Source organism: Cryptomeria japonica, chromosome 1 (assembly GCF_030272615.1).
Source record: "Cryptomeria japonica chromosome 1, Sugi_1.0, whole genome shotgun sequence".
NCBI lineage: Eukaryota > Viridiplantae > Streptophyta > Pinopsida > Cupressales > Cupressaceae > Cryptomeria > Cryptomeria japonica.
Genome location: NC_081405.1, coordinates 348557806 through 348585415, shown reverse-complemented (window position 1 = coordinate 348585415; position 27610 = coordinate 348557806). Strand labels below are relative to the sequence as shown.

The 27610-nt window shown below is 36.8% G+C and overlaps 1 protein-coding gene across 2 annotated transcripts in view; it reads left to right on the top strand.

Annotated features, from left to right (window-relative positions):
- The window catches only part of LOC131069148 (uncharacterized), a 53455-nt gene extending 26645 nt beyond the window's left edge, over positions 1 to 26810 (top strand). The window contains exons 3-4 of one of the 2 annotated variants that reach the window (XM_058004496.2): positions 26293 to 26389; positions 26503 to 26810. In XM_058004496.2, coding sequence (XP_057860479.1) covers positions 26293 to 26389; positions 26503 to 26623 — 218 coding nt within the window. In that variant the 3' untranslated portion in view covers positions 26624 to 26810. Of the gene's footprint in view, positions 1 to 26281; positions 26390 to 26502 lie in introns of both variants that reach the window. The other variant, XM_059218042.1, reaches the window with a different exon arrangement.
- The last annotated feature ends 800 nt before the right edge of the window (positions 26811 to 27610 follow it).

Genomic DNA, 27610 nt, shown 5'->3' with positions numbered 1-27610 from the left:
CATGGACAGCTGAACCCTAGATGTTGTCCTTGAAAACATTACAAAGCAATTGTTTGCTCACAAATCATTACTCTTAAGTGTCTTAAATCTGATGGTCGTATATCTCTTTGAATTCCTTCTTGACAATTCTCTTTTACTCCTGCACTTTTTTTGTGTTTTTGTGGTTCCCCAAATCTTGTGCTTCTTGAATTTCTTCGATTGAACTTACTTGGAGCATATACTAATTTATTATTTGTTACTTTTGCACTAATGCGCTCCTGCAACATGTAAGAGCATTTAGCCATAGGAATGGGAATAAAAAGGGAAATTATTGATGAGAGAAGGAAGAAATTGGTAAGGATGAGATATGCACCCTCATGGACCAATACCACTAGAGGGTGACAGCCTGGGGGTGGTGCAAAGAAATGTTGTAGGGATCAAGGTGGTCAGTCTTGAGTAGGTTCTGACAATGTTCCAGCACCTTGAACTGGTCTTTTTGTACTTATTAGTTGGCCCGGGCAAAGAGCGACTCTGGTAGCTTGGCTCATGTAGTCTCTACCTATGTAGCTGGGCCATCCATCGAGCACGGCCCATTGGGAAATCCCTTTATGTAACCTTACAATTTTGATATTAGCCTATCTGCAATTTTGTTGATCCTGTTGTGCATATGTGCAAAATAACATTATTTTATATGCACTTTTGTGGCATTGTAAATGATCTGTAGACTTATTTTCTCCACAAACTCAGTCATTATTTTACGTCCATTTCAGAGAATTAGACGTTTGCCGATTTCATAACCTCCAATAAATGACCCCAACTCATTGGTTTTCCTTCTTGGCCATGTCTAACTTTGCTGTGTAACCATGTCATAAATTCTCTTTATTCCTTACAAAATTATTTTTTACTATTTTCCTTTCCATGATTTTATGCTGTAGACACTAAAATCTTACCAATGGTAATTTCCTACTATCACTACATCACAACGTCTAACAAACATTCACTGACTAAAATAAATCATCTAATCATTAATCAATCCATAAATTAAATCATTAGTTAGTTCACTTAATCAAAATTAAATCAATAAAATAATTTTTAATTATAATTAATTCAAGTAAATTCTTTATGTGCAAATATTCAAATTAATGAATAAATAAAATAATTCATTATTCGTATGTAGTTTATTAAAATTATGATATAATCAAATAGAGTCAGTCAGTCAGATAACTAATTGATCAAAATGATCAATAAATCATTAAAAAGAGAAAAATGATAAATCAAATCAGTTATCTGTTTGAGAGAAATAAATAATAAATTCATTAAATCATTAAAATCAGCTTAAGTGACTAATAATAGCCACCTTATACTTACCTGCTCCATCTATCGTCATCCATATTCTCGAATTCCTTAAAATTGAGATTGAATCCTCATCTATCACAATCTGCAATTTTCGTTTGAGTGAGTAGATCTTTGGCAGCGAGCAACATGCATTATCAATATGAAGCTCATCCACATTTGTCTATCGGAGGCTTGCATGTTTGTTTTGAGCTTGGTTTTGAGCTATTTGTTTATCTTATTTATCTTCATTTTAAACTTGCATGCTTACAAATGCAATGATCTTGCTGCCGCTTGTATATGTGCAACCTCCACTAAGCCTCAATGCTCACAAACTTGCAAGCTCCTTTGGTTCAGTATATAATCACTGAAAGTTTCAATTTGCTGTCCCTCACCTAACATCTTTGCTGTCACGTTCTGGATTGAAGGGTTATTTGCACTTGGTCTAGTTTTGAAGGTATTCTACTGGCATACAAAGTGATCATTCCTACTGCTTCTAAAGCTTGGGATCTGTTCAAGGACCTATCTAAGTTGCATTTGATCTCAATTCTTAATCAGCTCTACAGATGGACATCCCTTGTTGATTTCAGTTGCACAATCACAAACTTCATCTTGCATCTAGCAAGTGGAACCACTTGGTTCAAATACAGGCAACACTCACGTGGGAAGAAATTTTGATACCTTTAGAGTCTATACATCTTCTGAAGTTCAAAAGCTTGATTTTTGTTTTTCAAATGCAACCTTTAACATTATAGTAAATGTTATATGCTGTAGTGCTTACTTGAATTATAATCTTCAGATAAGGATATTCAACTCAGATTATTGATATGCAGCAAGCTTACTTGAATTATAATCTTCAGATAAGGATATTCAACTTGGATTATTGATATGCAGCAATACTCTAAACGCTATTTTTTCTTCTACATATTAAAGAATCCTCTTTATCCCTATAACCACCCTTTTAACTAGTGAAACTGCAAGACATGTTGCGTCTGCACTACAAAAAGAAAAAGAGGATTGTTTCTTACTGCACCATGAAACTGTTGCCTTTCCAATAATATGACTGTACCCTCCCATATATCTGCTATAATCATTACCACCCGTCAGTGTAAAAACACTTGAATATCGTGAACCTCAAGAAAATTCTCATTCATAATGACACTATAACAAGTCACGGTATGATAATTTTCAAAATGCTATGCTTTGTAGAAAGCTTCAAATCTTATTGAAATGACTAATTACACTGAACCTAATGCATTTGTTGTAATTGTGTTTAGTCAGATTTCAAACATGCTTTCAGCAGCACTAGGCTCTGATGAAGAGTTTGATAATTTTCATTAATAGAATGATCAAGACTGAAAGGATTTGATGACTCTTATCTTTGGAGGTTGCATGCCATTTTGTAATTCTTAGCATTCAAGATTGAATGCCCCTTGGAGGGAGTGATAAAACTAGTGATGCTGGTCTGTCTCTGAGACCTGAATTGAGTGCAAGGTTTATCTGCCCTGGTGGATTGATGTCTGGTCTATCATGAGATTTTGGGCAAATGTTACTTATTCACAGGCTTTTACGTGGAACCTACCTATCTTCTTCCAATGTTTCAACCAGAGACCTGAATTTTTTGCTTTGGGAGTGGTGACCTTCAGGTGTTGGGCATTGCAAGAGTTTCCCATGCCTGCTATGTTACACCATTCTTTCACATGATCTTAGCTAACAATGGAGTCAAAGATTGTATATCTTCTACTAAAATTGGAAAATTGACATGTATAGAACACCAAATAGCAGTTTGAAGTTTTGAATACCAAGAAGATTTAACTATTTGAAATTCAGGTGAAAACTAGTTCCAACTTGCAACTTATCCAAATCTTTACTAATTAAGATTGCACAATAACATATAATGTGTAAGAAATTATTTTGGCCTAATTCAGAATTTAGATGCTCAAATCAGCATGACTTAAATTCCATTTGCAAGGAAGAAAGTATGAATCCTTTGATATCAGTCTTGAGACGAATATTTCAAACCATGAAATGAATTGTCTCTTGTTGCATTGTTGATCCATTTATGCTCTTCCCTTTTTCTCTTTTTGAGAAAATCTGTCTTTACATCTATTTGGTGTGCACTCCAAAACTCTCTAATGGGAGTCAAACTTAACTGGAATAAATTATAAAGGTATTTTTATAACTTACAATATATGCTTTGCAATTCAAGATGCCCTACGACCAATCAGTTTTTATATCTAACTGTTGTGCTGTCAGCCTTAAATTTCTGTTTTAAACACCTTATTAGTGTTAGATTCTGTGAGAAGCGAGAACCGAACCAGGATCTGATGTTAGTCGTAGATCACATGCAACTCCAAGCAACAGATGATCAAAGATCAAAATAGCTGAATGAAGATAAATTTGATATGAGAGAAAAAATAGAGACATGAGAGAATTTTGGAGAAGACTCTCACCGAGCTATCACTGAACTAGTGAAGGTGAGAGTATAATGCTTATTATATAGAAAAATAATAGCATATACATTCAAGAGGTGCATTAACTCACCTCCATAAAAAGTGGGAGGTTTTACCTACTAACCCATAAAAGGTGGAAGGTTCTTACCTACTTGGCAAATGCCAAAACATGTGGCATAACCTCCTTACATGAAAACAAAAAAGAGTTATAAGAGGTGGCACATAAAGCCAAAAGAGGGTGAGAAACCCAACTACCCCATAACCCACTTAAGAAATGACAAAATAGTGGTTATGAGAGGTGGCACAACAAGCCAAAAGAGGGTGTGTAACTCAACTACCCATGTGAAGTGGAGAGTTACACATGTAGCTGAAGTATTTCGCCACGTGTCCTCATATAAACCACTCCTAATAACCTAAGAAAACTTAAATAATGTGTAGGAAAAATTAATACCCCCAACATATGGAAAATAAAAAACCTATACTAACACTGTAATGTCCTCACTTTGAAATACAATTTAATAGTAAATGATAATAGTAAAATAAAAATAAAAATATAAAAGAATATAATTAAATTTTAATTAAGTTAATGAATGGTCAAAGACATGAAATGAAAAGTTGTGACTCCCTCAAACATGAGATATAAAAGGGAGAAGAGAACCTCATTTGAGGGGGGATAATTTGGGAATCAGAGGTGTAGATCTAATTTAAATAAAAGTGCAGATTTGATTGTGAAAGGTTGTGTCCCTTTCAAAGGGGCAGAAATAATTAAGAGTTGCACTCTTTCAAAGGGTGTTGATGGTGAAAGGGTGTGCCTCTTGCCAAAGGGCATGCATGGTTAAGAGGTGTGACCCCTCCCTCACATTGAGAGATATAAAGGAAAAGAATCCAAGCATCCAAGGAGATCACCATCGATCATATCAAATTAGAACTGTTATTAAGTTACAGGCAGTAACATCTTTGTTCTTGGTTGGGGATGTGCTTAATATATGAAGCCTGATAATGTTCTTATGCAGAATTCAATTGTAATATTAATATAGATGTATGACAGTCATACTTAGTCCATAATACATGAATAAGTTGGAAAGAAATAGACTGCACTCAAAATTACATCAACATCACAGGCAGATCAAACTTAAAGACATAGACCTTCAGAAAGCCACACTGAAATTGACTAATTGCTTATAACAACATCTGGGTATGATTACCAGTGAATTCCTTATGCAGATAGAAAACACATACAAATAGATTAATATGCAGATAGAAAACACATACAAATAGACTAATATGCAGATATATACAAAAGTTCGATCTACACTTTGATCTAAATGAAAAATGAATCAAAAGGGAGAATGTTTTAGTAGAACGGAAAACAATAAAGGGACTGGCAAACTGTTTTCCCTTTAAGAAGATAAAGGAACCCTCTCTCTAACCCTCCCTTATCAATTGAGAATAGTAATCTAAGGCAAGATTTAGGGAAATCCCAAAAGGGGACATTACAAACACCCCCCCTTAAGCGTAGCTTAGGTGGGTGAAAAGATGGGTCTCGATAAATGAGGCCATGCTAGGTACCCATGTACATAGATATCCCCCCTAAAAGAAGAAGGCCCCCCATAAGAGGAGAAAGAATGAAGGACTAAGAAGTCCCTCCTGAAGTAGACACTAGTCTTATCCCAAGCAAAGCTCGCAAATGAAGGAACTTGCTTTCGGTGAAGGGTTTGGTGAAGATGTCTGCAGTCTACTCCGATGTAGCACAATACTTAAGATCAATGATGCCTTCCTAAATCAACTCACGAATGTAGTGCATATGTATCTCAATGTGTTTCGTCCTCTGGTGATGAACTGGATTTCTTGAGATTTGTATAGCACTCTGATTATCACAAAAGATGATGGTAGGCTTTTTGACAGGAATATCAAACTCATTGAGAATGTTCTGAAGCCAGATAACCTCAGTGGTAGCATTGATTGGCCCTCGATACTCAACCTCTATCGATGAAAGCGCAATTGCAGATTGCTTCTTGCTCGACCAACAAACTGGAACAAAACCAAGTGAGAAGCAATACCCTAAAGTAGACTTGCGATCCTGAGAATCACCTGTCCAATTTGAATCTGTATATCCCACCAAATCAATATCCAAACCTGCTGCATACTGAATTCCATAGTTGTGAGTACCCTGAATGTAGTGGAGGATCTGCTTAGCTGCTTTCCAATGCAACTCATGTGGCTCCTGCATGAATCTAGAGACCATGCCCACAACATATGAAATGCTGGGTCTTGTATGAGTTAAGTAGATGAGGCTCCCAACAAGCTGTCGGTATAAAGTGCCATCAACCAAGGCTGAAGAGCACTTAGCCTCAAGTTTGACCCTTGACAAAAATGGAGTAGGTGCAGGCTTACAATCAGCCATGCAAAATCTGGAGAGCATATCAAGTGCATACTTGGGTTGTCCAAGGAAGATACCTGAAGAAGACTGAGTGATCTCGATCCCCAAGAAGTAATGCAAAAGACCCAAGTCTGACATCATAAATCTATCATGTAGAGCAGTTTTCACTGCCTTGATGGTGGATGAGTGACTCGCTGTGATCAACAAGTCATCAACATAGAGAACCGGAAATGTGAGAGTATCATCCTGCTGCAAAATGTATATGTTCGGATCAGAATGGCACTGAGTGAAACCAACTGTTAGAAGGAATGAGTCCATCTTGGCATACCAAGCTCAAGGAGCCTGTTTGAGGCTATAGAGAGACTTCTGAAGTCGACACACAAGTGAGGGATCCTGAACAAACCCCTGTGGCTGCTCCATGTAGATTTCCTCTTGAAGGTCGCCATGAAGAAATGCACTCTTCACATCCATCTGATGAACTTCCCAACAATGGGCTACAACTATAGCAAGGACAAGTCGGATGGAATTCATCTTAGCAACTGGAGCAAAAGTCTTAGAGTAATCAACCCTGGAACTTGGGAAAAACCTTTTGCTACCAAGCGAGCCTTATACTTATCAACCGACCCATCTGCTGCAAATTTTGTTCGAGAGATCCACTTAGCTCATCCTGCTTACCAAAGAGGTTTTCCAAAGTGGTCCACACTGCATTTAGTGTAGTGGCAGATTCAATGTGAAAAAGAAGGCCGGGATAGACTGACATACATAGAGTACCAAAAGCTTCATCACATTTATTAAACCATTTAATCTTTTCTGCAGCATCTTGAGGTTCAGTTTCAAGTCCCATAGTAACACGATGATATTTATGTCTTTTCAAATATATTATCATCTTAGATTTCCATTCAAAGTAATTATATGGTGTTAAAAGTGGAATTGTAGATGCATCCATGATAGTAGAAAAGAAGATTGCAAAGAATCAGGAAAAGTGCAAGAAAGAAGATACAAGAGACACCCTCCCTTTCCACTAGTCTCAAAAATCACCCCCCAAATATTACAAGGTTGACACTTTATAAATAGTGTGTTTACAAGGCCTTTTATCAGATTACAATGCTCCCTAAGGCTCCAATGGCCAAAATTAGAAATGTTTAATAAAGTAAATTTGATACAAGATCTGAAAAAAAATAACCTTATGGTTACTCAATTCATCTCAATACCTTTCCAACAACTATTCGTTTTTGAAAAACAGAGTTGTGAGGTGAAAGATATGACCTGTTCAAAAAAAAAAAATTGCAGCTGATTCAACCTACAATATTTGATGAAAAAGGCAAAATATATCAATGAGACTTGCAATAATGGAAAGTGCTCATTTCCAGCTTTTCGTCAAGTATTCGTTTGCAAAAATCCGACACCCGAGGCAAAAGTTATGCAACTTTTAAGAAAGGTTGCTGAATTTGCCTGCTAGAAAAATGGCTTAGGCCTTATTCAAACTCAATTTCTGCAAAAAGTATTAATTTTTTGGGAACACGATAAAAAACCAAGAAGTTTTTCGATGTTGGGAAGAAAACCTAGAAATTGTTTTTCCTGAAAATGAATAGAATTTGGAACACTTAACAAGCTAAAAACTAAAAAGCTAAATGACCATTAAACAAGGAATTAAATATAGGTGACTAAAATATAATTAAATATTCTAATACCCTCCCCTTAATGGTCTTTCTATCTATCACACCAAGCTGCCCTCTAAATTTGAGAAACTTTGTCGGGCTCAGAGACTCGGTGAGGATATCTGCTGTTTGATCTTCTGTAGGAATGTACTGCAGTATCATTGATCCATCTTCAACATGCTGGCGGATGAAATGACAATGAATCTCCACATGCTTTGTTCGCTCATGGAAGATTGGATTTTTGGCTAATTTCAGAACCCCTTGATTATCTCAAAACAAGGGAGTAGGTCCTGGTTGAGACATTTGCATGTCTGCAAGCATCCTACATAGCCAAATTGCCTCACATGCTGCCTGAACAGTTCCCCAATACTCCGCTTCAGTCGAGGAAAGAGCTATTGCTTGTTGTTTCTTGTTGGTCCATGTGACTGCACCTCTACCCAAGCTGAAAATATACCCAGAAGTTGACTTTTTGCCATCAACACAACCTGCCCAATCCGAGTCTGTGAAACCAACCAGCCTAGGATCTTTGCTTCTGTTGTACAGAATGCCAAAATCAGGAGTGCCCTTCGTATGTCTTAACACACGCTTCGCTACAACCCAATATTCAACTTTTGGGGCTGACATGAAGCGAGAAATATAGCTCACAACATAACTGATGTCAGGCCTAGTGGCCGTGAGATAAATGAGGCTGCCCACTAGTTGCTTGAATGAAGACTCATCCACTACAGGTGAATTTGATTTGGTTGATAATTTCAGCCCTATCTCCATAGATGTAGATGCAAGTTTGCAATCTTGCATTCGAAACTTATCCAGTAGGCTCTTGGCATACTTTGACTGAGAAATGATTATGTGGCTATCAGTCTGCCAAACCTCTACACCGAGACAATAATGGAGAAGTCCCAAATCTGTCATATCAAAATGCTTACACAAATTCTGTTTGACCTGCATGATCAAATGCATTGCACTGCCAGTAATGATGAGATCATCAACATAGACTTCTAGAAATAGAATATCATCACTAGTATGTTTGACATACAAATTGGGATTTGAAGGACTCCTCTAAAAGCCTTGTTCAATCAAGTACTTATCAATTTTTATATACCATGCACGAGGAGCTTGTTTGAGGCCATAGAGTGCTTTGACTAGTCTACATACCTGGTGTTCCTTACTGGCAACCTTGAAACCTGGAGGTTGCGTCATGTAGACTTCTTCCTGCAAATCACCATTGAGAAAAGCATTCTTGACGTCCATTTGATGGACTTTCCATCCAAATTGAGTTGAGAGAGCAAGGACAAGCCGAATGGTACTCATCTTGGCTGTGGGAGCAAATGTCTCCTCATAGTCGATGCCCTCCTTCTGTGAAAACCCTTTTGCCACTAATTGAGCCTTGTACTCATCAAGGGTTCCATCAGCTTTACACTTGACTTTAAACACCCATTTGTAGCCAATGGGCTTCTTCCCTGGAGAAAGATCTGACAATACCCAAGTGTTGTTTTTTAGAAGACTATGTTGCTCAGTTGCCATAGCCTTTTCCCACTCAGGTACACCTTTAGCCTCTGTATATGTCCGAGGCTCATAAATATTGTGAATGTTGGCCATAAGAGCAAAATTGACTGTGTTTTGCTTGCTCTTTGCCTTTAGCTGATCTACCCTTAATGAGCTCATCATCATGGAGATCATCAATGGTCTTGGTTCACCACTTAGGCCGTAGAGTAGAAGTAACAACATCTGCTGCAGGATGAAGAAGATTACCTGGAATATCTGGAGCAAGCTCATCGGGATGTGGATCTAGATGGTCCTGAGGAAAGTCAGGTGGTGTAATGTCATGCCTCCCATCAGGTGGGGCTAAGGGAAAGCGAACACCCATACTTGCAGCCTTTGGAGGCTGATCCTCAGTGTTCAAATCAGGAGAAGGCTGAAAAGACCCTCGTTCTTCATCAAATACTACATCCCGATTGAATATGAGACGATTAGTGTCTACATCAATCAGCCAATAAGCCTTATGGTTGTCACCGTAGCCGGTGAACATCGATTTCTGACTCTTTGAATCCAGTTTGGTGCGCTTGGCATCTGGAATCCAAACATAAGCTGTAGAGCCATAAACTTTCAAATGACTGATTTTGGGCTTCCTGCCAGACCAAGCTTCCTCTGGAGTCATCTTTTTAACGGCCTTTGTGGGAGACCGGTTTAGAAGGTAGACTGTACTGAAGACCGCTTCCGCCCAAAAGTGTTTTGGAACATTTCTATGCTCCAACATAGACCGATCCATCTCAGTGACTGTATGGTTCTTGCGCTCAACAACACCATTCTGCTGAGGGGTGTAACTTGTGGTAAGCTGATGTTTAATGCCATATGATGCACAAAAGTTGGTGAACTCTGTAGGACAAAATTCCCCTCCATTGTCAGACCGAAGAGTGACTATCTAACAGCCAGACTCCTTTTCCACTAAGGCCTTAAACTTCTGAAACATGGTGAACACCTCTGATTTCTGCATAAGAAAATACATCCACATGCGTCTGCTGAAATCATCAACAAATAATAGAAAATACTTGCATCCAGTGACCGATGGAGTGTTCATGGGACCACAAATATCTGCATGAACAAGCTGCAAGACCTTAGATGCTCTCCAAGTGTCTCCATCTGAAAACGAAGTCCTATGCTGCTTTCCAGCTTGACACGCTCCGCAAACTTCATGATTCTGAGTTTGAATCCCAGGTAATCCTACAACTAGATCCTCTTGAACCAACTGACAGAGATAGTGGACATTTAGATGCCCATATCGCTAATGCCAAAGAGTGCTGATGGAAGTACTCCTAGCTGCCATGGCGAGCTCTTGAGAACCAGTAGAATCAACAAGTCTATAAAGACCATGATCCTCAATGCCAACTGCAACTGTAGTGCAAGTCTCCCTGTCAACAATGTTGCACTTGTGCAACCCGAAAACGAAATGCGACATAATCTGACTGATAGTAGATTGAGCTTCATACCGGGTACAAAGTATACATTAGGGAATATCAAATCCCTCCCACCAGATGAAATTTGAACGTTGCCCTTGCCGACAACAGTATACTCTTCGCCTCCACCAAAGATCATTGAATTAGTGAAAGGCATGTACTTTGTAAACCAATCTCGATGATGTGTGAAATGTCGAGAAGCTCTAGAGTCAATGTACCAGGCTGATGATTGAACATCATCAGATGAGGTTTGGGCCATGAACGCATAGAAGGTAGACTCCTTCTGATCAAGATGCGTGGTAGAATTGGCTTTCTGCTTGGACACTCCCTGTTTGGATTGTTGGGATGCTATCAATTTCTTGCAATCTTTCACCAAATGGCCATATATATGACAGTAGGAACATTGTAAGCTTTTTTTCTTCGAAGATTGCTGAGGTTGACCTTGACCGTGTCCTTTCTGCTGGAAGGACGGAGCTTTACCCTTGTTCTTATGCAAAGCTAAGGTTGTGAGTGAAAGCCTGTTCAGTGGACAACCTAGCATTGCTTCCATCGATCCTGCTGTAGAAGCTTGTTGCACAGATTAGGAAACTTCAGATCAACACTAGTAGATGAGATATTGAGCATATCAATGAAGTGCTCGTAGGATCTGGGAAGGCTTTTCATGCGATCACTACCATATCCTCTTCCACCATGGTTTGGCCTATAGCTTCCAACTGGTCACGAATGTCCTCGATCTTCGTAAGATGTGCTTGGATAGATGACTTCTCATCCATCATGATAGAAAACAACATATTCTTCAGAAAGAAAGCTCGACTCTTGTCGGACCTAATGAAGATCCTTCAAGAGATCCCAGATCTCTTTTGCTGTTTTACTTGAAGGCACCTGAGGGAGTTGATCATTTGTGACTGAGAGTTTGATAAACATGACAACCTCTCGATTCTTCACATCATGTTTGTCTTGATCATGAATTGCTGTTGTAGGACGAGATTCTTTGCCCTAAACAATTTGATCAAGGCAACGATACTCAAAAATGGTAAGCATGCATTGTTTCCAGGTGTTGTAGTTGCGGTCGTTGAACTTCTGAATGTGTTCCAACATGATGTTGGTCAAAGATGCCATCACGAAAACCAAATTTGAACGAGGTCAACTGAGTGAAAGCAAGAGACGGAATAATCCGATAAAAAAATCAGAATAGAAGCAGCTGCAAAAAAAATGGAATCCTTGGAGCAAAATTTGAGGCACGAATCCCAATGCGCGAATTTTGAGGTTTGCTAGAAGCCCATAAATTGAAATTTTTCTGCAAATTGAAAACTGAAATTTTCCTGAAAAAAATAAATGATTGGCAGACAAAAAATACCTCTGATTTTTTAAAATAAAAAACAGAAAAAAATCCAGACATCTTTTTTAATTTAAAAAAGGATAAAAAAATAGGGTCAAAACCCTAGGTCCGAGCACAGGAAAAATGTTGGTAGAGGGTGAAATCGCAAGTTGGCAAATCGCCAAAATATAGGTGTTGCAAACCCCACGAAAACCGCGGAGGCGGATAAAACCCTTGGTCGTGGGCACAAAAATGCTAGTCGCGTAGAAAATAGGAAAATCGTTGGCAGAGGAGGGCGCATCAAAGACATGCGAAAAAAAAAACAGACTGCTGCTGGAAAAATCGTGTCGGCCTTCGCGTGGAAAAAAAAAACCCAGAAAAAATTGCACTGCTTAAATTTGCAAAAAAATCGCAGAAAGGGCACATGATGAAGATGGAAATCCGTAGAAAATCGCGCCCAAGTTGTGCCGCCGCCTTAGAAAACACGAAGTTGCAGAGATAAAAATCTGCCGTGGGAGGTATAAAAAACGAAAACACAGTAGCTCGAGAACCCTCACTGCAAAATATCGCGAGCTCTAAAATATTCGCTAGAAAACCTTGCAAGAAACCTCCAATTTTTCCAAATGAATTAACCTTTAAAAAAAACTAAAATTTGCCCCAAGAAAAGACTCAAAAAATCTTTTCAAAAAATTTCAAAATTTTCCATAAAAAAATTCTGATTTTTTAAATATTTTTCATGCTCTGATACCACGAAAAATAATTGAATGAATGATTCAATAATCGGATAAATTAATTGAACGATATACAAACGCATATATAGAGTTTACAAGACGATGTTCTATAAAAATAAAAAATCGTTAAAGTAAAAGACTAAAAAACTAAACGCTAAATAAAGCTTAAAAGCTAATTAAATAAAAGCTAATTAAATAAAAGCTAACTATGCGTCTTTAATAAAGAAGCAATAGCTTACACTTAACGAGCTAAAAACAAAAAAGCTAAATGACCTTTAAACAAGGAACTAAATATAGGTGACTAAAATATAATTAAATATTCTAATACAGGTAAATCAAGTGCACTACAAATTTGGATGCGCACGAATAAAAGTTAGAAGACATAGAAGATCTGGACATCTGTTATCCAAACTCTCAGAGTTAATGATTATTCTCCCTTGGAACACAAGGGGGATAGGTGCCCCTAATAAACAACACTAACTTCATAGTTAAGGTCAAGGACCACAGAATTGATCTCATTCTCCCCTAAGAAACTACTAGAGCTAAAGATCTACAGACTTCTAAATTAGAAGTCCAGAGTGAAACAAATATTTTTACTACAAAACTGCAACAAAATCAGCTATTTTATGGAATCCTCAAAGGTGCGATCCAATTTGTTACATTCCTCATCCTTGGGGGGCAGCTAATGTTTTTAAATTTGTTCAGTTTTGATTTCAATATCAATTTTTTTATATTAAATATCTACTTCCTGCCCATTGGAAATTAAATGATTTCAGTTCTTCAACTGCTCAACAATGGATCCTTACAGCTCATAATTTTGCCCTCATTCTTATGTGTGAATTTAATAATATGGAGCCTGATGAGAAAAGTGGATGCACAAGGTTCAACTACAGGACAACTACCTTATGGATCTTATTCCAGATGAAAGGCTTCTAGCTTTGAAGTTTGGATGGAAAACATATACATGGAAAAATAGATGAATGAAGGACAATAAATATACATTGTTGAAAAAATAGACAAATTAATGATCTCTTAGAAGTGGATTTGGAACACCTCTGTATAGGCAGAAGGGTTTCAAAATACAACTGTAACAGGTCATGGGCCCATCACTCTGAGTATCACAACAACTTTGAAACAACCAATAAATCTGTTCAGATACAAAGTTGCATGACAGGGTAGTGGACTGGTAGGCAAATGGTGTTAAATATTGAAGCCATGCTATGCACAGATTTTGCAAAAAGCTTGATTAAAAGATCCCCAGCCAAGTTGCAATGAAATTTTTCTGATTTTTATGCTTCTGTTTGAAGGTTTTAAGATCGTTTTCTGAGTTTTGTGCTTGGGTTTTGATACCAAGAGGTTGTATGTGGTTTTAATCATAAACAGTGCCAATGAATCACAACTTTTGAACTCAAAATGCAGAAATATAATTGACTGGTAATCAAATTCAGAATTCTGATTTAAGAACAGTTATAGAATAATTTTTCAGATTCAAGAATTCTAGTTCACCCAAAACAACAAATGTCATACCAGGAATCCAACGCCTTGCTAGGAGAGGGTTTTATTAAAATTAGAATAACATGAACTATGAGCTCCCAGTTGGCAAAGATAGCTCCAAATAGTTTTATTTGCTCCTACAACAATTACCAAAAATAAATACTGGAAATCTACTGAGTCCCACGCTTGGCTCCCAGGTAGGATTATTCAATTTATTGACAAAAACAACAATCTGGACTAAAATCAACCCCTGAAGCCTGCTGAAATTATCAATTCTCTGTAAGAAGTTGCCAACAATGAAGATTATACAAGTTTCAACCCTTATTTGAGCTGGTAAGGCCAATACTTGCAACCTGGAGTCTGCTGAATGGTACGGCCAGCAATGGGAAAGGTATGGTTGGCTTAAGGTTGCATTGGAACGCTGATATATGCTGATTAAAATCTCTGTTCTGCAATTATATTATGATATCTCACTGCTGTAACCAAATCTGAGTGCAAATCAATTTGTAATGAAGTCCAATGATGCCTAGATGAAGACCCTATGTGGGTCTTCCCCAACAATGAATTGGGTTTCCATCCAATTCACAATTTCTTCAAGGGTTTTCGTCCTCAAAGAACCTGATTTGCAGCTGAAACCTGCTCCAGCTCCAAATTCCCAAAATGCTCATGTAAAAAATGAATGAATGAACGAGCAATTGGCTGCCCCCCATGTTACTTTATTCTCTCGAAACCCTAATTCGATTTTAGGGTTGTCTTTCAATTTTTTTCACTCTTTAGTAAAGTCTTTATTTGATTAAAAATCAAATTATTTCATCCTCTAAGAGGTACGATCCACTCCAAGGGTCTTTTATTCATGACATAAGTGGCCCCCTTTTAAAACAACATTAAGCTACTAGGGGTGTATTCCTAGGGGGTTACTTTATTAATTTTTTATAATGCTTTGGTATATTTAATTAAACATAAGGTATTAATTAAACATAAGGTGGCCCCCATCATACTTCGATTTGACATTCTGGTCTCACTCAAAACTGAAGTTGCCATTGGTATCGAGGCGATGTCTGGATATGGCAGTGCAACTTGGCAATCTCCTCCTAAGAAATAGGGATTCTCCTAAAAAATAGGAGACTGTCTCAAATCGATGATAAACACTCCTAAGCCACTCTGCTACGCTCCTCGGCCCTCTGAGTGGTCAAACAGTCAATTGGCAGTCCCCTCCTAAAAAATAGGAATCCACCCCCTCCTAAAAAATAGGAACCCTTCTAGAAAATAGGAAACTGCCTCAAAACTCCCAAAACGTCTCCAATACTCCTCAGAAGGTCACCAAACCCCCAAATGGGCTCCCTATCCACCACGTTAGCCCACGGAAACCCTGATTATAGGCTAACCCATGCTGACAACTGGACTGTCTAAGGAAGGGACATTACATTGATTTTCTAAGAAATCAAAATAATACGTTGGAAAAATTTTCAGCAAAACAAAGTTGTCAGTCTACAATGGAACAACTTCAAACTCAGATTTCAGACCCAAGTCTCTATGAAACAGTTATAAATTGAGATAAGGGGCTAATTCATTGCCTCTCCATTCTACACTAGTTGATATTGGCATAGTGTGATGGTCTCTAAATATGGTGTTGTTGTTCTTGCCACAAAGATTCAAACCCTGTTGGGGTGTTATTGTTAAGTGTTTATGTTGGGGATGAGTTCCATCGTTTGTAACCTCATCGGTTCATAGCTCTGGGTCAAAAGCATTTATCCCTCTAAAAAAAATCAAAATACATTCTACACTCGAGAAGATTTTCTCCGGAGATAGGGAACTAGGCAATAATGGTTCAAAGGTGGAGATCAGAAGTTAGAACACAACCTTCTTACATAAATCTGTCCAAAACAAGCAACATATTAATAAGTTATTAACCAGCAAGGTTTTCCTGACAAGGATGGACATTTGATTATTAATCCACTAGAGATGCTTAAATATATTGGTGATTAATATGGTCAGTTACTAGCTGAATTTCCTAGTCCGCTAGAGAAAATAAATGCACAAGACAAGATACTCCCGACATCAAGTGGGTTCTCAGTCAACTAAAGTCAACAGTTTTATCCTTTAGCAAAGACAAGGCCCTGGTACTGGATCGATTCTCTTGATTCTCTGCTCCCTTTCTTTGACCATTCTAGGAAACAATTAAAGAGGACCTGTTACAGGTTGTGGAATAGTCAAGGACCAACAAAAAATGTTGCTCAACTCAATGTCATGTAGCTTGTATTGATTCCAAACACTGTAGGGTCTGATAAGCTTTAAGATTTTTGATCTGTCTCTCTTTGCAATATGACCTACAAAATAATAGCGATAAGACTTGAAATATTTCTTCCCATATTAATATCTAGCAACCAATGTGCTTTTGTTCTGAAAAGGAAGATAAGAGAATGTAAAGACTGTTCTAGATTTAATTTATTCAATCACATCTCAAAAAAGACATGGGGTGCTTCTTAAATTAGATATGTCAAAGACCTTTGACCAATATAATTAGTCTCTGATTCTACAGACTCTTTCTGCCAATGGGTTTTCAGTACAGGTAATATACTGGATTCAAATTTGCATTACATTTTCAATCCTCAAAGTTGCCATTATTGGATACCATGGACATTGATTCCACTCCACATGAGGGCTAAGGCATGGGGGATTCTCGCAGCCCCTATTTGTTTATTATCATGAGTGAGCATCTCCTACCTTAACTGCAAAAGGAACAACACAATGGAGATATCTATGTTTTACCAGCTTTGGAAGGAAGACAGATTCACAGACTTTCAACAGTGTACTATTCTCTTCCATGATCTTTAGAGAAATAAAAAAACTCAAATCAATCCTTGATTAGCATCAAATAGCTTCAGGGTACCTGATGAATCAAACTAAATCTAGGCACCTGATGAATTAAACTAAATTGACTTTGATATATGATTCTGTTGGCTAGCCATTCAGCTATAATATCCAAGCCATTATGGGATATGACGAAGGTCAGTTCCCACCATCTATCTTATTTTTTGGTCTCTACACCAAATACTCAGCAATGCTATGGGAGAACACCAAAAGGAAAATGACAATTAAGCTCAGCCATTGGACAAATAGCCAGCGCTGAGTTGCTAGAAAGATTCAGCTGATAAGGGCTGTTCTGGTTTATTGAATTAACTTGTTTCACAACTTTCAAATATTGGTTAGTAGCCCAGTCTTGGATAATACAACTTAAATCCGGAGGACTCAATATAAAAGAACCTACTCTGTTGGACAAGGCTCTTGCAATGAAATCTGCTTGACGCCGAATCATGACAACTTTCAATATGAGCTGGTAGCCTAGTCTTGGATAACCCAACTTAAATCCCAAGGACTCAATATAAAAGAACCTACTCTATTCAACAAGGCTTTCACAATGAGATAAACTTGGCTCCTAATCACCAACCCCCACTTGTGTTGATGCCAAATATACAGACAAGTACAGGCTTGGGGAGGCTGCCCAGACGGGAAAGGGAATCTCTCCATTATAGCAAAGCATACACAAAAGGGAGTCTAGCTTATTCAACAAGTTCTTATGTGGCAAGTTGGATTTGGAAATGATAGGAATTATTCGATTCCGGTAGGATCGCTGTTATGGTTACCTTGTTCTTAGCATTCCAGAATGTACTTGTAGGGTCTGAATCTCCACAAGGCTTCTAATAAATTTTCTCTGACTAAAGATCAGGACCTAAAATATACCTACAAAAAAGTAGGGTGAGTACTGACACTCTCCCCAGTTTTCTCCTCCAAATCCACCTGTCTCAGAGACAAGCTCGTTTCATGGTGGTCAAAAGATCAATTAAGATGGATCCATACCAACTCTGGGGGGGAACATACCACTTCTTCACTATATAAATTCTATATGAACTTGTCCTCCAAAGATAGTCATAAAGGGAGCAGGCTTTTTAACTTTAAAGGATCACCTAAAATCAAATGCATCCTGTGGATGACTTCCCACAATAGAATCCTTGTCCAGGATCAATAAAAAAAGAGAGAATTTCTGGTTCATCACAGATGTCCAACCTGTTTGTTAGATGGAGAAACAACAGAACATTTTTTCATCTTCTGCTGCTTTGCCAGATAAATTTTGTCCCAGTTGGCTGCACCATTCCAAACTGCCATTGCAGATCATAACCATTTTATGGAGAAGAATTCAGATTTCAATTGCAGGATGCATCAAATTTACTACAAGGGTAGAAACATGCTAAAAATCATACAATTAATTAAACTTCAACATTAATATAGAATTGCCAACAAGATGGCTGACGAATTGGCAAAAAGTATTTAGGCTCTCTCACAAAGTGGATTACTTTATCACTTTTTGGCTTTGCCAATGAGTGTCCACCACCAAAAATCAAACACTAAGCGTTTCTGGATAATAACAGATGAAACAAACAGAATGATGAGGCAGCTGTTTCTCTCTTTAGATGAGCAAATGAGTTAAGCACACCATAGATGTTATGTTACCATCTCCCCCTGACCTCCAAAGGACAAACAGTGTGTCCTAAGTCTATCCACTACCTCCCAGTTTTGACCAAGGAATATAAATAGTAATACATAACACTTAACAAGACAGGAGGCTCCAAACAAACTTTTGTATGTGTTTTACTTGGTCAAGTCATAGGATTGAACTCAAGACCACCTTACATTCAGCCACTTTCCAAAAGGTGTAAAATTTAATCTTTGACAATCATCAATGTTGTGTCAACTGTCATCCTCGATATAGTGTATTGCTTGGGAACTTTATTTTCTTTTCTTGTGGAGTGACTTGCTTCAAAGTCCATGATCATATGGGGCGCATCATTGAACACTTGGTTTCTGTTTGGCTGTGCATCCTGAGCACTATTAACCATGGCACAAGTACAAACAAAATCATTCACCCTGCTCAGCTTCTAGGTGGTCATGTCATATGTCATACCTCTGGTAAGCAATTATTTTAACTCAGTGGGATTGAATTTTTTTTTTTTTTTGAATATTGAAGCTTTTCATCTAATGGCAAAGACACTCCAACGTATTCTTTATTAGTCATTTAATCATGGAAGCATGGTGAAGAAAACCTGATGTTGCACAAGGATTTTAAATGGAAGCCACATGTTCACTAATCAAGTTATCAACAGGTGTTAACTATAAATCGGATTGATTGCCGATGGTGACAAGGAGGTGTTCAAACTCAAAGTTAATTATGTAGTGTGAAAATATTCCCTATATCTGTAGGTTAAATGCTCTAATAATACTGATGAGAGGGGAATACATACTCCACCTTAGCAACTGTGCTGTCCTCATTTGCCACACTTGGCTACAACATCATTTCGGGCTGCTACAGGGATTGAAGAACTCTCTCCACACATCCTAATGGGCAAGACAATGATGACCTTATGGTTTATTCATTCTCTATAGATTCTATTGAAAACTCTCCATGGAAGGATGGCGTCACATAATCAACTATCTACAAGGAATGATTTTGACATTATTTATGTTTTGAGCAGGTTTGTGGAAAAAGCATGGATCTTGCAATCTGCCATAAATGCAGTCTATTCAAAAGAAATTTTACTTTTCAATTCCCTTTTTGAAGCTCGCCTTGCATTTATTTGTGAAAAAAAGGGCAAGTTTTAGAATCATACCTAAAATAATAAATAATACTCTATAATTATGTGATTTTCCAAGTATCCTTGTTCATTGTAAGCCAGTCCAGATTAATTCGGAAAAGGATAAACCTCGCTCTCTCAAGTTTCTCTGACCAATAAAGAGTCTTCCAAAACAGTCCTCGATGAGAATCAACTCACTGTCGTTTCAGATGAGGATTACGAAAGTGATGAAATTTCATATTCCTATCTGTCGTTCTGCTGCCTGGGATCCATCATGATAACAATGACTCACTCTCTGTCAAAGCTAGGTCACAAGCAATGGCTATTTCTGCCTTTACCCCTGTATCTAATGAGCTCAGTTCTCTCGTCTCCCAACCTATTAAAATGACCAATGCAGCTTAATTCATATCCAGGAAGGGCGGCTTACTATGAGTGGCTAGGGATATTTTCTTTGTTATTGATTTTTACCCTACTATTTTTGAGCCCTTGGCCCAAAGAATCTGTATTACTCCTAATTCTAGTAATTCATCTTACGTCCCAATCCATCCAAAGCATACAAACAGCCAAGGCCATGCTGAGAACAAAGCTGGGCATCACTCAGAAACTATTCTTTGTCTTGCCTCAGCTAACATCAATGATACTTTGAATGGTCTATTGAAGATTGCTGAAGGAAAGAATAGGAAAAATGCCCTCAGATAGGAAAACTCCTTGTTGATACAAAATCGGCAAGGTATAAAGGAAAATCAGTGAGTCATAATCATCTACTTGAACAAACAGGATGAGAGTTTGTCAATTCTAACAAATTGTTTTGAACTGTTGAACAATTGTACCTAAGCAATTGACAAATTTCTTTATTCTGAAAAAGAGGAGAAAATGACCTCTTGATGGCCCAGCATTAGATTCAGTAAAGCAATAATGCAAAAAGACAAAACACATGACAGTTCTTGCTCAATAAAGCCACTTAGATCCCAATCAATTAAGAATCAATTTAATCAACAGGGAGATGGGTATGGACCTAGATCTGGAATGCTGATCAATGTCCTCGGGACTGAACCATGGCAGATGAATCTGGAGTACTTCTGACACAAACCATGACAAATTAATCTACACTACTCCTGACAGAAACCATCAAGGGAACTATCTCCTTAGTGCTTTGCCTTTTGTGTCCTCGTCTATATTCCTTTGCAGATATCTCAGCTAAAATACAACTATGTTATGTATCATTGCTTGTAGTGCAACTCTGGACAATAGTTCCATTAGTTTTGACTTTTATAGTTTTCAGCCGTTTCTCTTTTTTGTTCTCCCTCTCTGAAAGGGTTTTTGTGATCTATCTATACTTTCTTAACACACGAATGTTTTTCTTTAACAAAACAAATCACTTTCCTGGTACAAAAAAGTAAAACCATTTATCTAACAATATATTTCACAACAATATCTGATGAAAACAGTCTTGATACTTTTCAAGTCCAAATTATTTTCTTTTTGTCAGGTAAATGATTGTTAACCTTACAACCAAACAATTTTGTATGTTTTATCTTAATCTTCAGTTTGATCATATAAAAGGTGTAGTGGCTACATCATCAAATAAGTGAATAACTCATTGGGTAACTTGCTGAAATTAAACATATCATCCATAAAGAATTTCGTGCTCATGTAATGACCAATCTATTTTCTTCACTACATTCCAGAGTATGAGGATTACACTGTCTCTGGATGCCATATTCCTGTAAACGACTGAAAAATTCCCAGGATAGTTGTTTTTGCCATTATCACATCTGAATTTTTTTGAAGAGCTTCTGCCATGATTTTTGTCTAATGCAAGAATCGTTTAAATCATTTAAATGTTTTGCTCTTGAGCAACACAACTTCTGTTCTATGATATACATCATCAAAAAAAACAACCGATGTTGACTGATGAAATTGCTAATGTACAAAAGTTCAGGTTTATATGGGCCCACACATATTAATCCAAGCAAGTTCAAGAATATCCTTAACATGCCTACCCTTGTTCTTTGGGGCCGCTTCTAATTGTCCTTCCCTAAGAGACAGTTCTGATTGAAACTTTAGTTCAAGTTGGACTCAAATCAAGGTCTGCAGCAAGTCCGTATATCTTCTTTGATGGTGAATATTTGTTTATTAACATGCCCCTGTTGCTAATAAATATGCAGAGTATCTGCAGGCATTTCTGTTGATAAAAGATGTACATAGAACAGGTTATCAAACTTGGAGCTTTGCTCAACTTTCTTGTTTCACTAGTGGCATAGCTATCAATGATAGTTCTGCTGAATAATTACTCAAATTCTAGTAAAGTCAAATAAAAGTTATCTTTACTTCTGCTGATCTTATATCACTGTAAGGAGTCTTCAATTATAGTAATAATTCACATTGCCAAGTTGATCTTCTTTGTTCTTCAGGAATCAGTGTGGATAAAGGACCCCTTAATCTGTTAACAACGATCTTGGAGAAATTTTAATATGACGTTTGGAGAGAGATAAGCCTAAATGTGATATTTCATGTATGCGAAGCAGATTTTGTGCTTTGTTTCATAATGGCAACAATATGAAGTTCATTGCACCAACAAATATTGCTACAGGTTTCCTTACCATTGCCTGAAAGGCCCCTCGATTGGATTGTATGCACACTCAAAAAATGCAAATTTTACTACAGGTTTCCTATACCATTGCTTGAAAGGCCACTCGACCAAATTGTAGGCATACTAAAAAAATTTATCTTAAAATCCATTTGAGCCTTTGGCAGTATCCAATTTGGAGTTAAAATCAATTTTTTAGTTGTTCAGGCACAATACATGAAAGACACAATTTCATTCTTTTGTGAGGAAGTTGTAGATGCATCTAGAATCTTTCCTTGAGCCTGTATGTTGCTTGAAGTTGGATTATCTTCATCTAGAAGTGAAGTGACATAATGCATGAATAGAGCCATGATTCTATTCATGGTGTTGAATAAACATCCACTGAAAAAAATAATAATGTGTTTGGAATCTGGGATTGTCTCAATTCAGAAGCAAAGAGAAGCGATGGTTAGCTTCCTCTATGATATTCTCTCTAGTGTTTTATGGAGTCATATCTGAAGTGATGACCCACATGATGAAGTCGGTGCTTTGACTCATCAAGGCAACTTGCTGAATGAATTTGAATTTTCTTTCTTAGCTAGAGCATTTTGGATCTACTTCTCTGAATATGGCGTATATCTTCCCTCTCCTTAAGGACAACTGTAAGCACTGTTAGCATACTTCCAGATGTATTTGACCAGTGATTGCATTCTTTATGCATGGTTATAACATGCTTTAGCCTCTCTGCAAAACTGAGTATACTGGCTCCAGCTAAGGGATCCATCTTTTTACAATAATTGCTGAATCAAAGATAGAGTTTTATTGTCTTGGCTGACTTAAGTATTTTAAAGAGATGAGACCTGAGCTCAGGTGAATAGCGGTCTGAGATAAATTATTAGGACATTGTTGTGAAAGGTTTCTGTATTTGAAGCTAATCCAGTTATCTCAGTTTAGGATACATTTATTGGCTCGAGATTTAAAACTTCTACAATTTCTCATCAGAATCTAATTGAAATCTACTCTAATTGTAAGCTTTCTGTCTTGTCATTACTGAGCAGGAATTCTTTGTTGGATTCCATTCTTTTGGAGTTGGAAGTGAAGTGAGCTGTAAATTTTTAGGAAATAAATTCTGAACTAATGAAACTAAATCAAGTTCTAAATTGGATGATTGAGGAAATCAGAAATACCTCTGGTTTGTTTTCCAAAGGTCACTCTCTTCTTCATGATTGGGCTACAGATGCCATTTTATAAAACTTTTTTCTCTGCAAATTACTTTTTTGGCCTACAGATGCCATCTTATAATTCAATTCTCTGGAAATTATTTTTTGTAACATTCTTGAAGGAAAATTCTTTGGTTTTATTTACATGCAAATTGGAATTTTCTTGCTATGATTTTGGCTATTTTCCTCTTATTGCATTTGGTTAGGGAATATTTTCTCTGTCCCCTTTCACTTTGTTATGATGTCAAATAGAATCTAATTAGTTAGATATTTGTGTGGGTCATTGTAATTTCTTATGTTTTTTAAAATCATTTCTGATAGATATGTCAGTTGTACTTTTCCGTTGGTTGGCAAAACTGTCAGTTGGATATACATTTTGGTATCGTTTCCCAACTAAGTTATATGTACAAATGTTATCCGACATGCTTAAAAGGAAAAAGTCACATTAGGAAATTGACTATACATTGCTCCCAAGGCCTTAAGTTTTCATATTTTGGAAGCAATTCTCTGTGCACATGCTTAGAAACCATGTTTTGGATAAGCATAGCAACCATATCATTTTTGGAGATTACTTTGGCTTGAGATGACTTTCATATGCCCTCAGGGTAGACCTCGTTTATTCTTTTTAAATCGTATTGTTTTTTTTTATCCTTTCCATTTCAAGGACAATTAGATTTTTAGTTTAGTTTTTTTCCTACTTAAACAGGATTGTAGTGATGAGTTTAGATTTTAAATTCCAGATCTAGAAAATATACTTTTTTCAGAATTGCTTGAGTATTTAGAATTTCAGTGTTCTCTATTTCTACAGTTCAGATTTAGATTTATCGCTTTTAGAGTAAGGACTTTACCCTAGGGTTTACAACATTTTAACAAGTTACAATTAGGCTCATAGCACCTATTCCAACTACTAGTATTTTGTTGGATATTAACACTTGAAGGTGTTGGTCTTTTGGACTTTGACGCTAAAAAAATTGTCTGGAGAAACATTGAGTTCCCAACCTGCTAAATTACTCAACTCAATTGTAGTGTTCTTGTATGCATGAAATGGCAAATTGTCCAACCTAACAAGGCAAGCATCGATATGTTCAATTTTCCAATTTTTGATTACTCAATCTATCAAAGTTTATCCTAGTTTGGTCGAGCTTATTCATAAAGCTATAGATATTTATATTTCTTTACTTATTGATGAGTTGACTAAGTTTTTCATGGGTTCTCTTTATGGTTTAACAATAGGCCACATTATCAAAAAGAACTGTGCGATAAATATTTTCTCATCATCACCTTCAGCATGTAAGTCAAGGTTCAATGTTTGTTATGCTAATTTGCATATTTTTTAGTCATTAACATTGTTTGCGCTGCAATTATTTTTCTTTTGGTTGTCGCTTATGGCAATGCTCACCAGTCCTAGCCCTTCTGCAAATTTTTTTTTGGATATTTGTTGGAAATGTTTTATTGACATGATATAGTTGCAGGACACATATTTTCTTCAATAAAACATGTTTTTAGTATTATTTCACATTCTACTTTACTATGTCTATCATCTGTTACGTTTTGTCGGTTGTTTGTTTAGCATTTTTTTCTAAATTTTTTTTGATAAAACATCAATTGGTTGGAGTAATTCCTTGGGTATGCATTCAGTACCTAGAGAAGAGTTGTTTTACATTGTTACTACCTTGCACTTCAAGCCAGGGATTGTTCTGAAGAAAATGATGTAAAAATAGGGTTTTAATTTAAGTAGCAATTTTAAATTTATGTAGCAGTTAGCACGTTGATTACTAGGAAGCTACGTGTAGTCAGAGTTACCTCATTAGATTGAGTTTGACTCTTGATCTCTTCCCATTTATTATTGATTATAAATAATCCTTATTTATAGATTTCAACCAAGAGAAATGGACATCTAAAGAGGTGCTTGACTCTAAAGTTTTGAACAGTTTCTCAAAATGGAATGGCAGTGATCTGGAGCATCTCAATGTCCACTTGTATGACAGATTGAGCTACCAGATATCATCATTGCTCCACCTTCATGGGTGTTACATCAAACAAGTTTTTTAAAAACTGTATGACATTTTAGGCCTAGATATCAATTTGTATATTTTAATTATTGGCAACAAATCTAAATATGTAGCAGCTTTTTATTTTGAAGATTTAAACTACTTGGAATTATTGGCTACAAAATGTTGTGTAATTGATTGCAAATACTAACGACTCTCTGAGAATGCAAGTAATTATTTTTCCTCTATGATTAGATAGTTTTTGTTTAATAGTTCCAAACTGTTTTCCTGAGTGATCTCATTGAGATTCTAAACTTTGGCAAACCATTTGCCCCAATGGACATACTAATTAATTTTCATACGGTATATCTATGCCTAAAGGTTAATGATAATTACCATCAATATTTCAAACTATTCAGTGGAAAGTTCTATTTTGATGTGCAAGTGATCAATTTTCCTCCCACTTGTTCAAATTTAATCTCAAATGTCAGATGTTGAATAGCATAAGGTTCTTAATGTATTGTTTTGGGGTTGCCCTCCAATCTTAGAGAAACTGACAAACATCTGGAATCTAGATTTGTGTCAGATATTCAAGATCTAATGCCTCGACTTACCAACGTAGTGCTGGCTACAGGATTGGGTGCCTTTGCTGTTGCTGGTTTGGCCTTTCCATTCATGTTGGTGTATGTATGATACAAATCTCTTTGAAGTATTTGATGATTTTAATTCTGTTAGCTGTTAAGAGGATTTTATTAATTCATATATGCAGAGGTGGTTACAATATGAAATAATGCAGGTCATCAAGAAAAGAGCCTGTTATTAATTCTGCGAAGCCCTTGCCACCACAAGCAACCTTTCGGGGGCCATACATTAACACAGGATCACGAGATATTGGTCCTGATGTTCCTAAAACATAGTTTCATTTCAAGATTGTACGCCCTTTGCTACTGGGTTCCTGATAATATATTGGAATCAACTAGTAGTTTGTCTCATGCATATAATCATATTTTAGTGTAAACTCTCTAATATATTGTTGTGGTTGATTTTACTTACAACAGTACGTGTGCTTTTAGTTATTAAATCAGAAAAGCTTTGATTGGTTCAGGTCATAAAACAATTTGGTTTGAGGTTCATAACTCTAATAATTATTAATTCTGTAAATTCATGTACTATGTATCCTTCACAGTAACATTTGCCATAAAAATTAATTGTTCTTTTCCATTCAAGTTTGCTTACAACCTATTAAGATTTTGTTTAACATGTCTCTGGTGTTTTGTAAAATTTTGGATTAAACTATGTGAACTTTTTTGGCTTCAATGTTTTGTATCACACTCAATGATTCATTATTGGGATGAGAAACGTGAGAAAAGCTTAAATCTACCACAGTTCAGGTTAGAAGGGTCAGTCTCTGATGCTTAAAGCTGGAGAATATATGTAGTAATCATTTAACCAGTTCAAGTTACAGATCCCAGAAACATGTTTCCACCCTAAAGGCACACTTTCCGGAAACGAAAATGGTTTCGGGGACAGGGGGACGGCTGGAAATGTTTCCAAGCCGTCCCTAATCTAGTAAAATTTTTGGAAACCGTCCCGGAAACTTGGAAATGGTCAAAATTTTCGTCGGAGACCGTTGACTGTCCGGGGACGGACAGCCGTTTCCGGCGGCAAAGGCATTTAAAAAACAATTGTTTTTATAAAATTTATTTTTTATTGCAACAATATTATTATATATTATTAATTTTTTTGTTTTAATGAAAGCGATAGTCATAGCGATAATCATAAATTTAATAATAAATATCTGCAATTTAAAAAAAAAAAAAAATTTAATGAAAGGCTGAAAGCAATTAAAAATTTAATGATTATGAAAGCAATATCGATATCATATCAGATGATCTCGAAGCCAA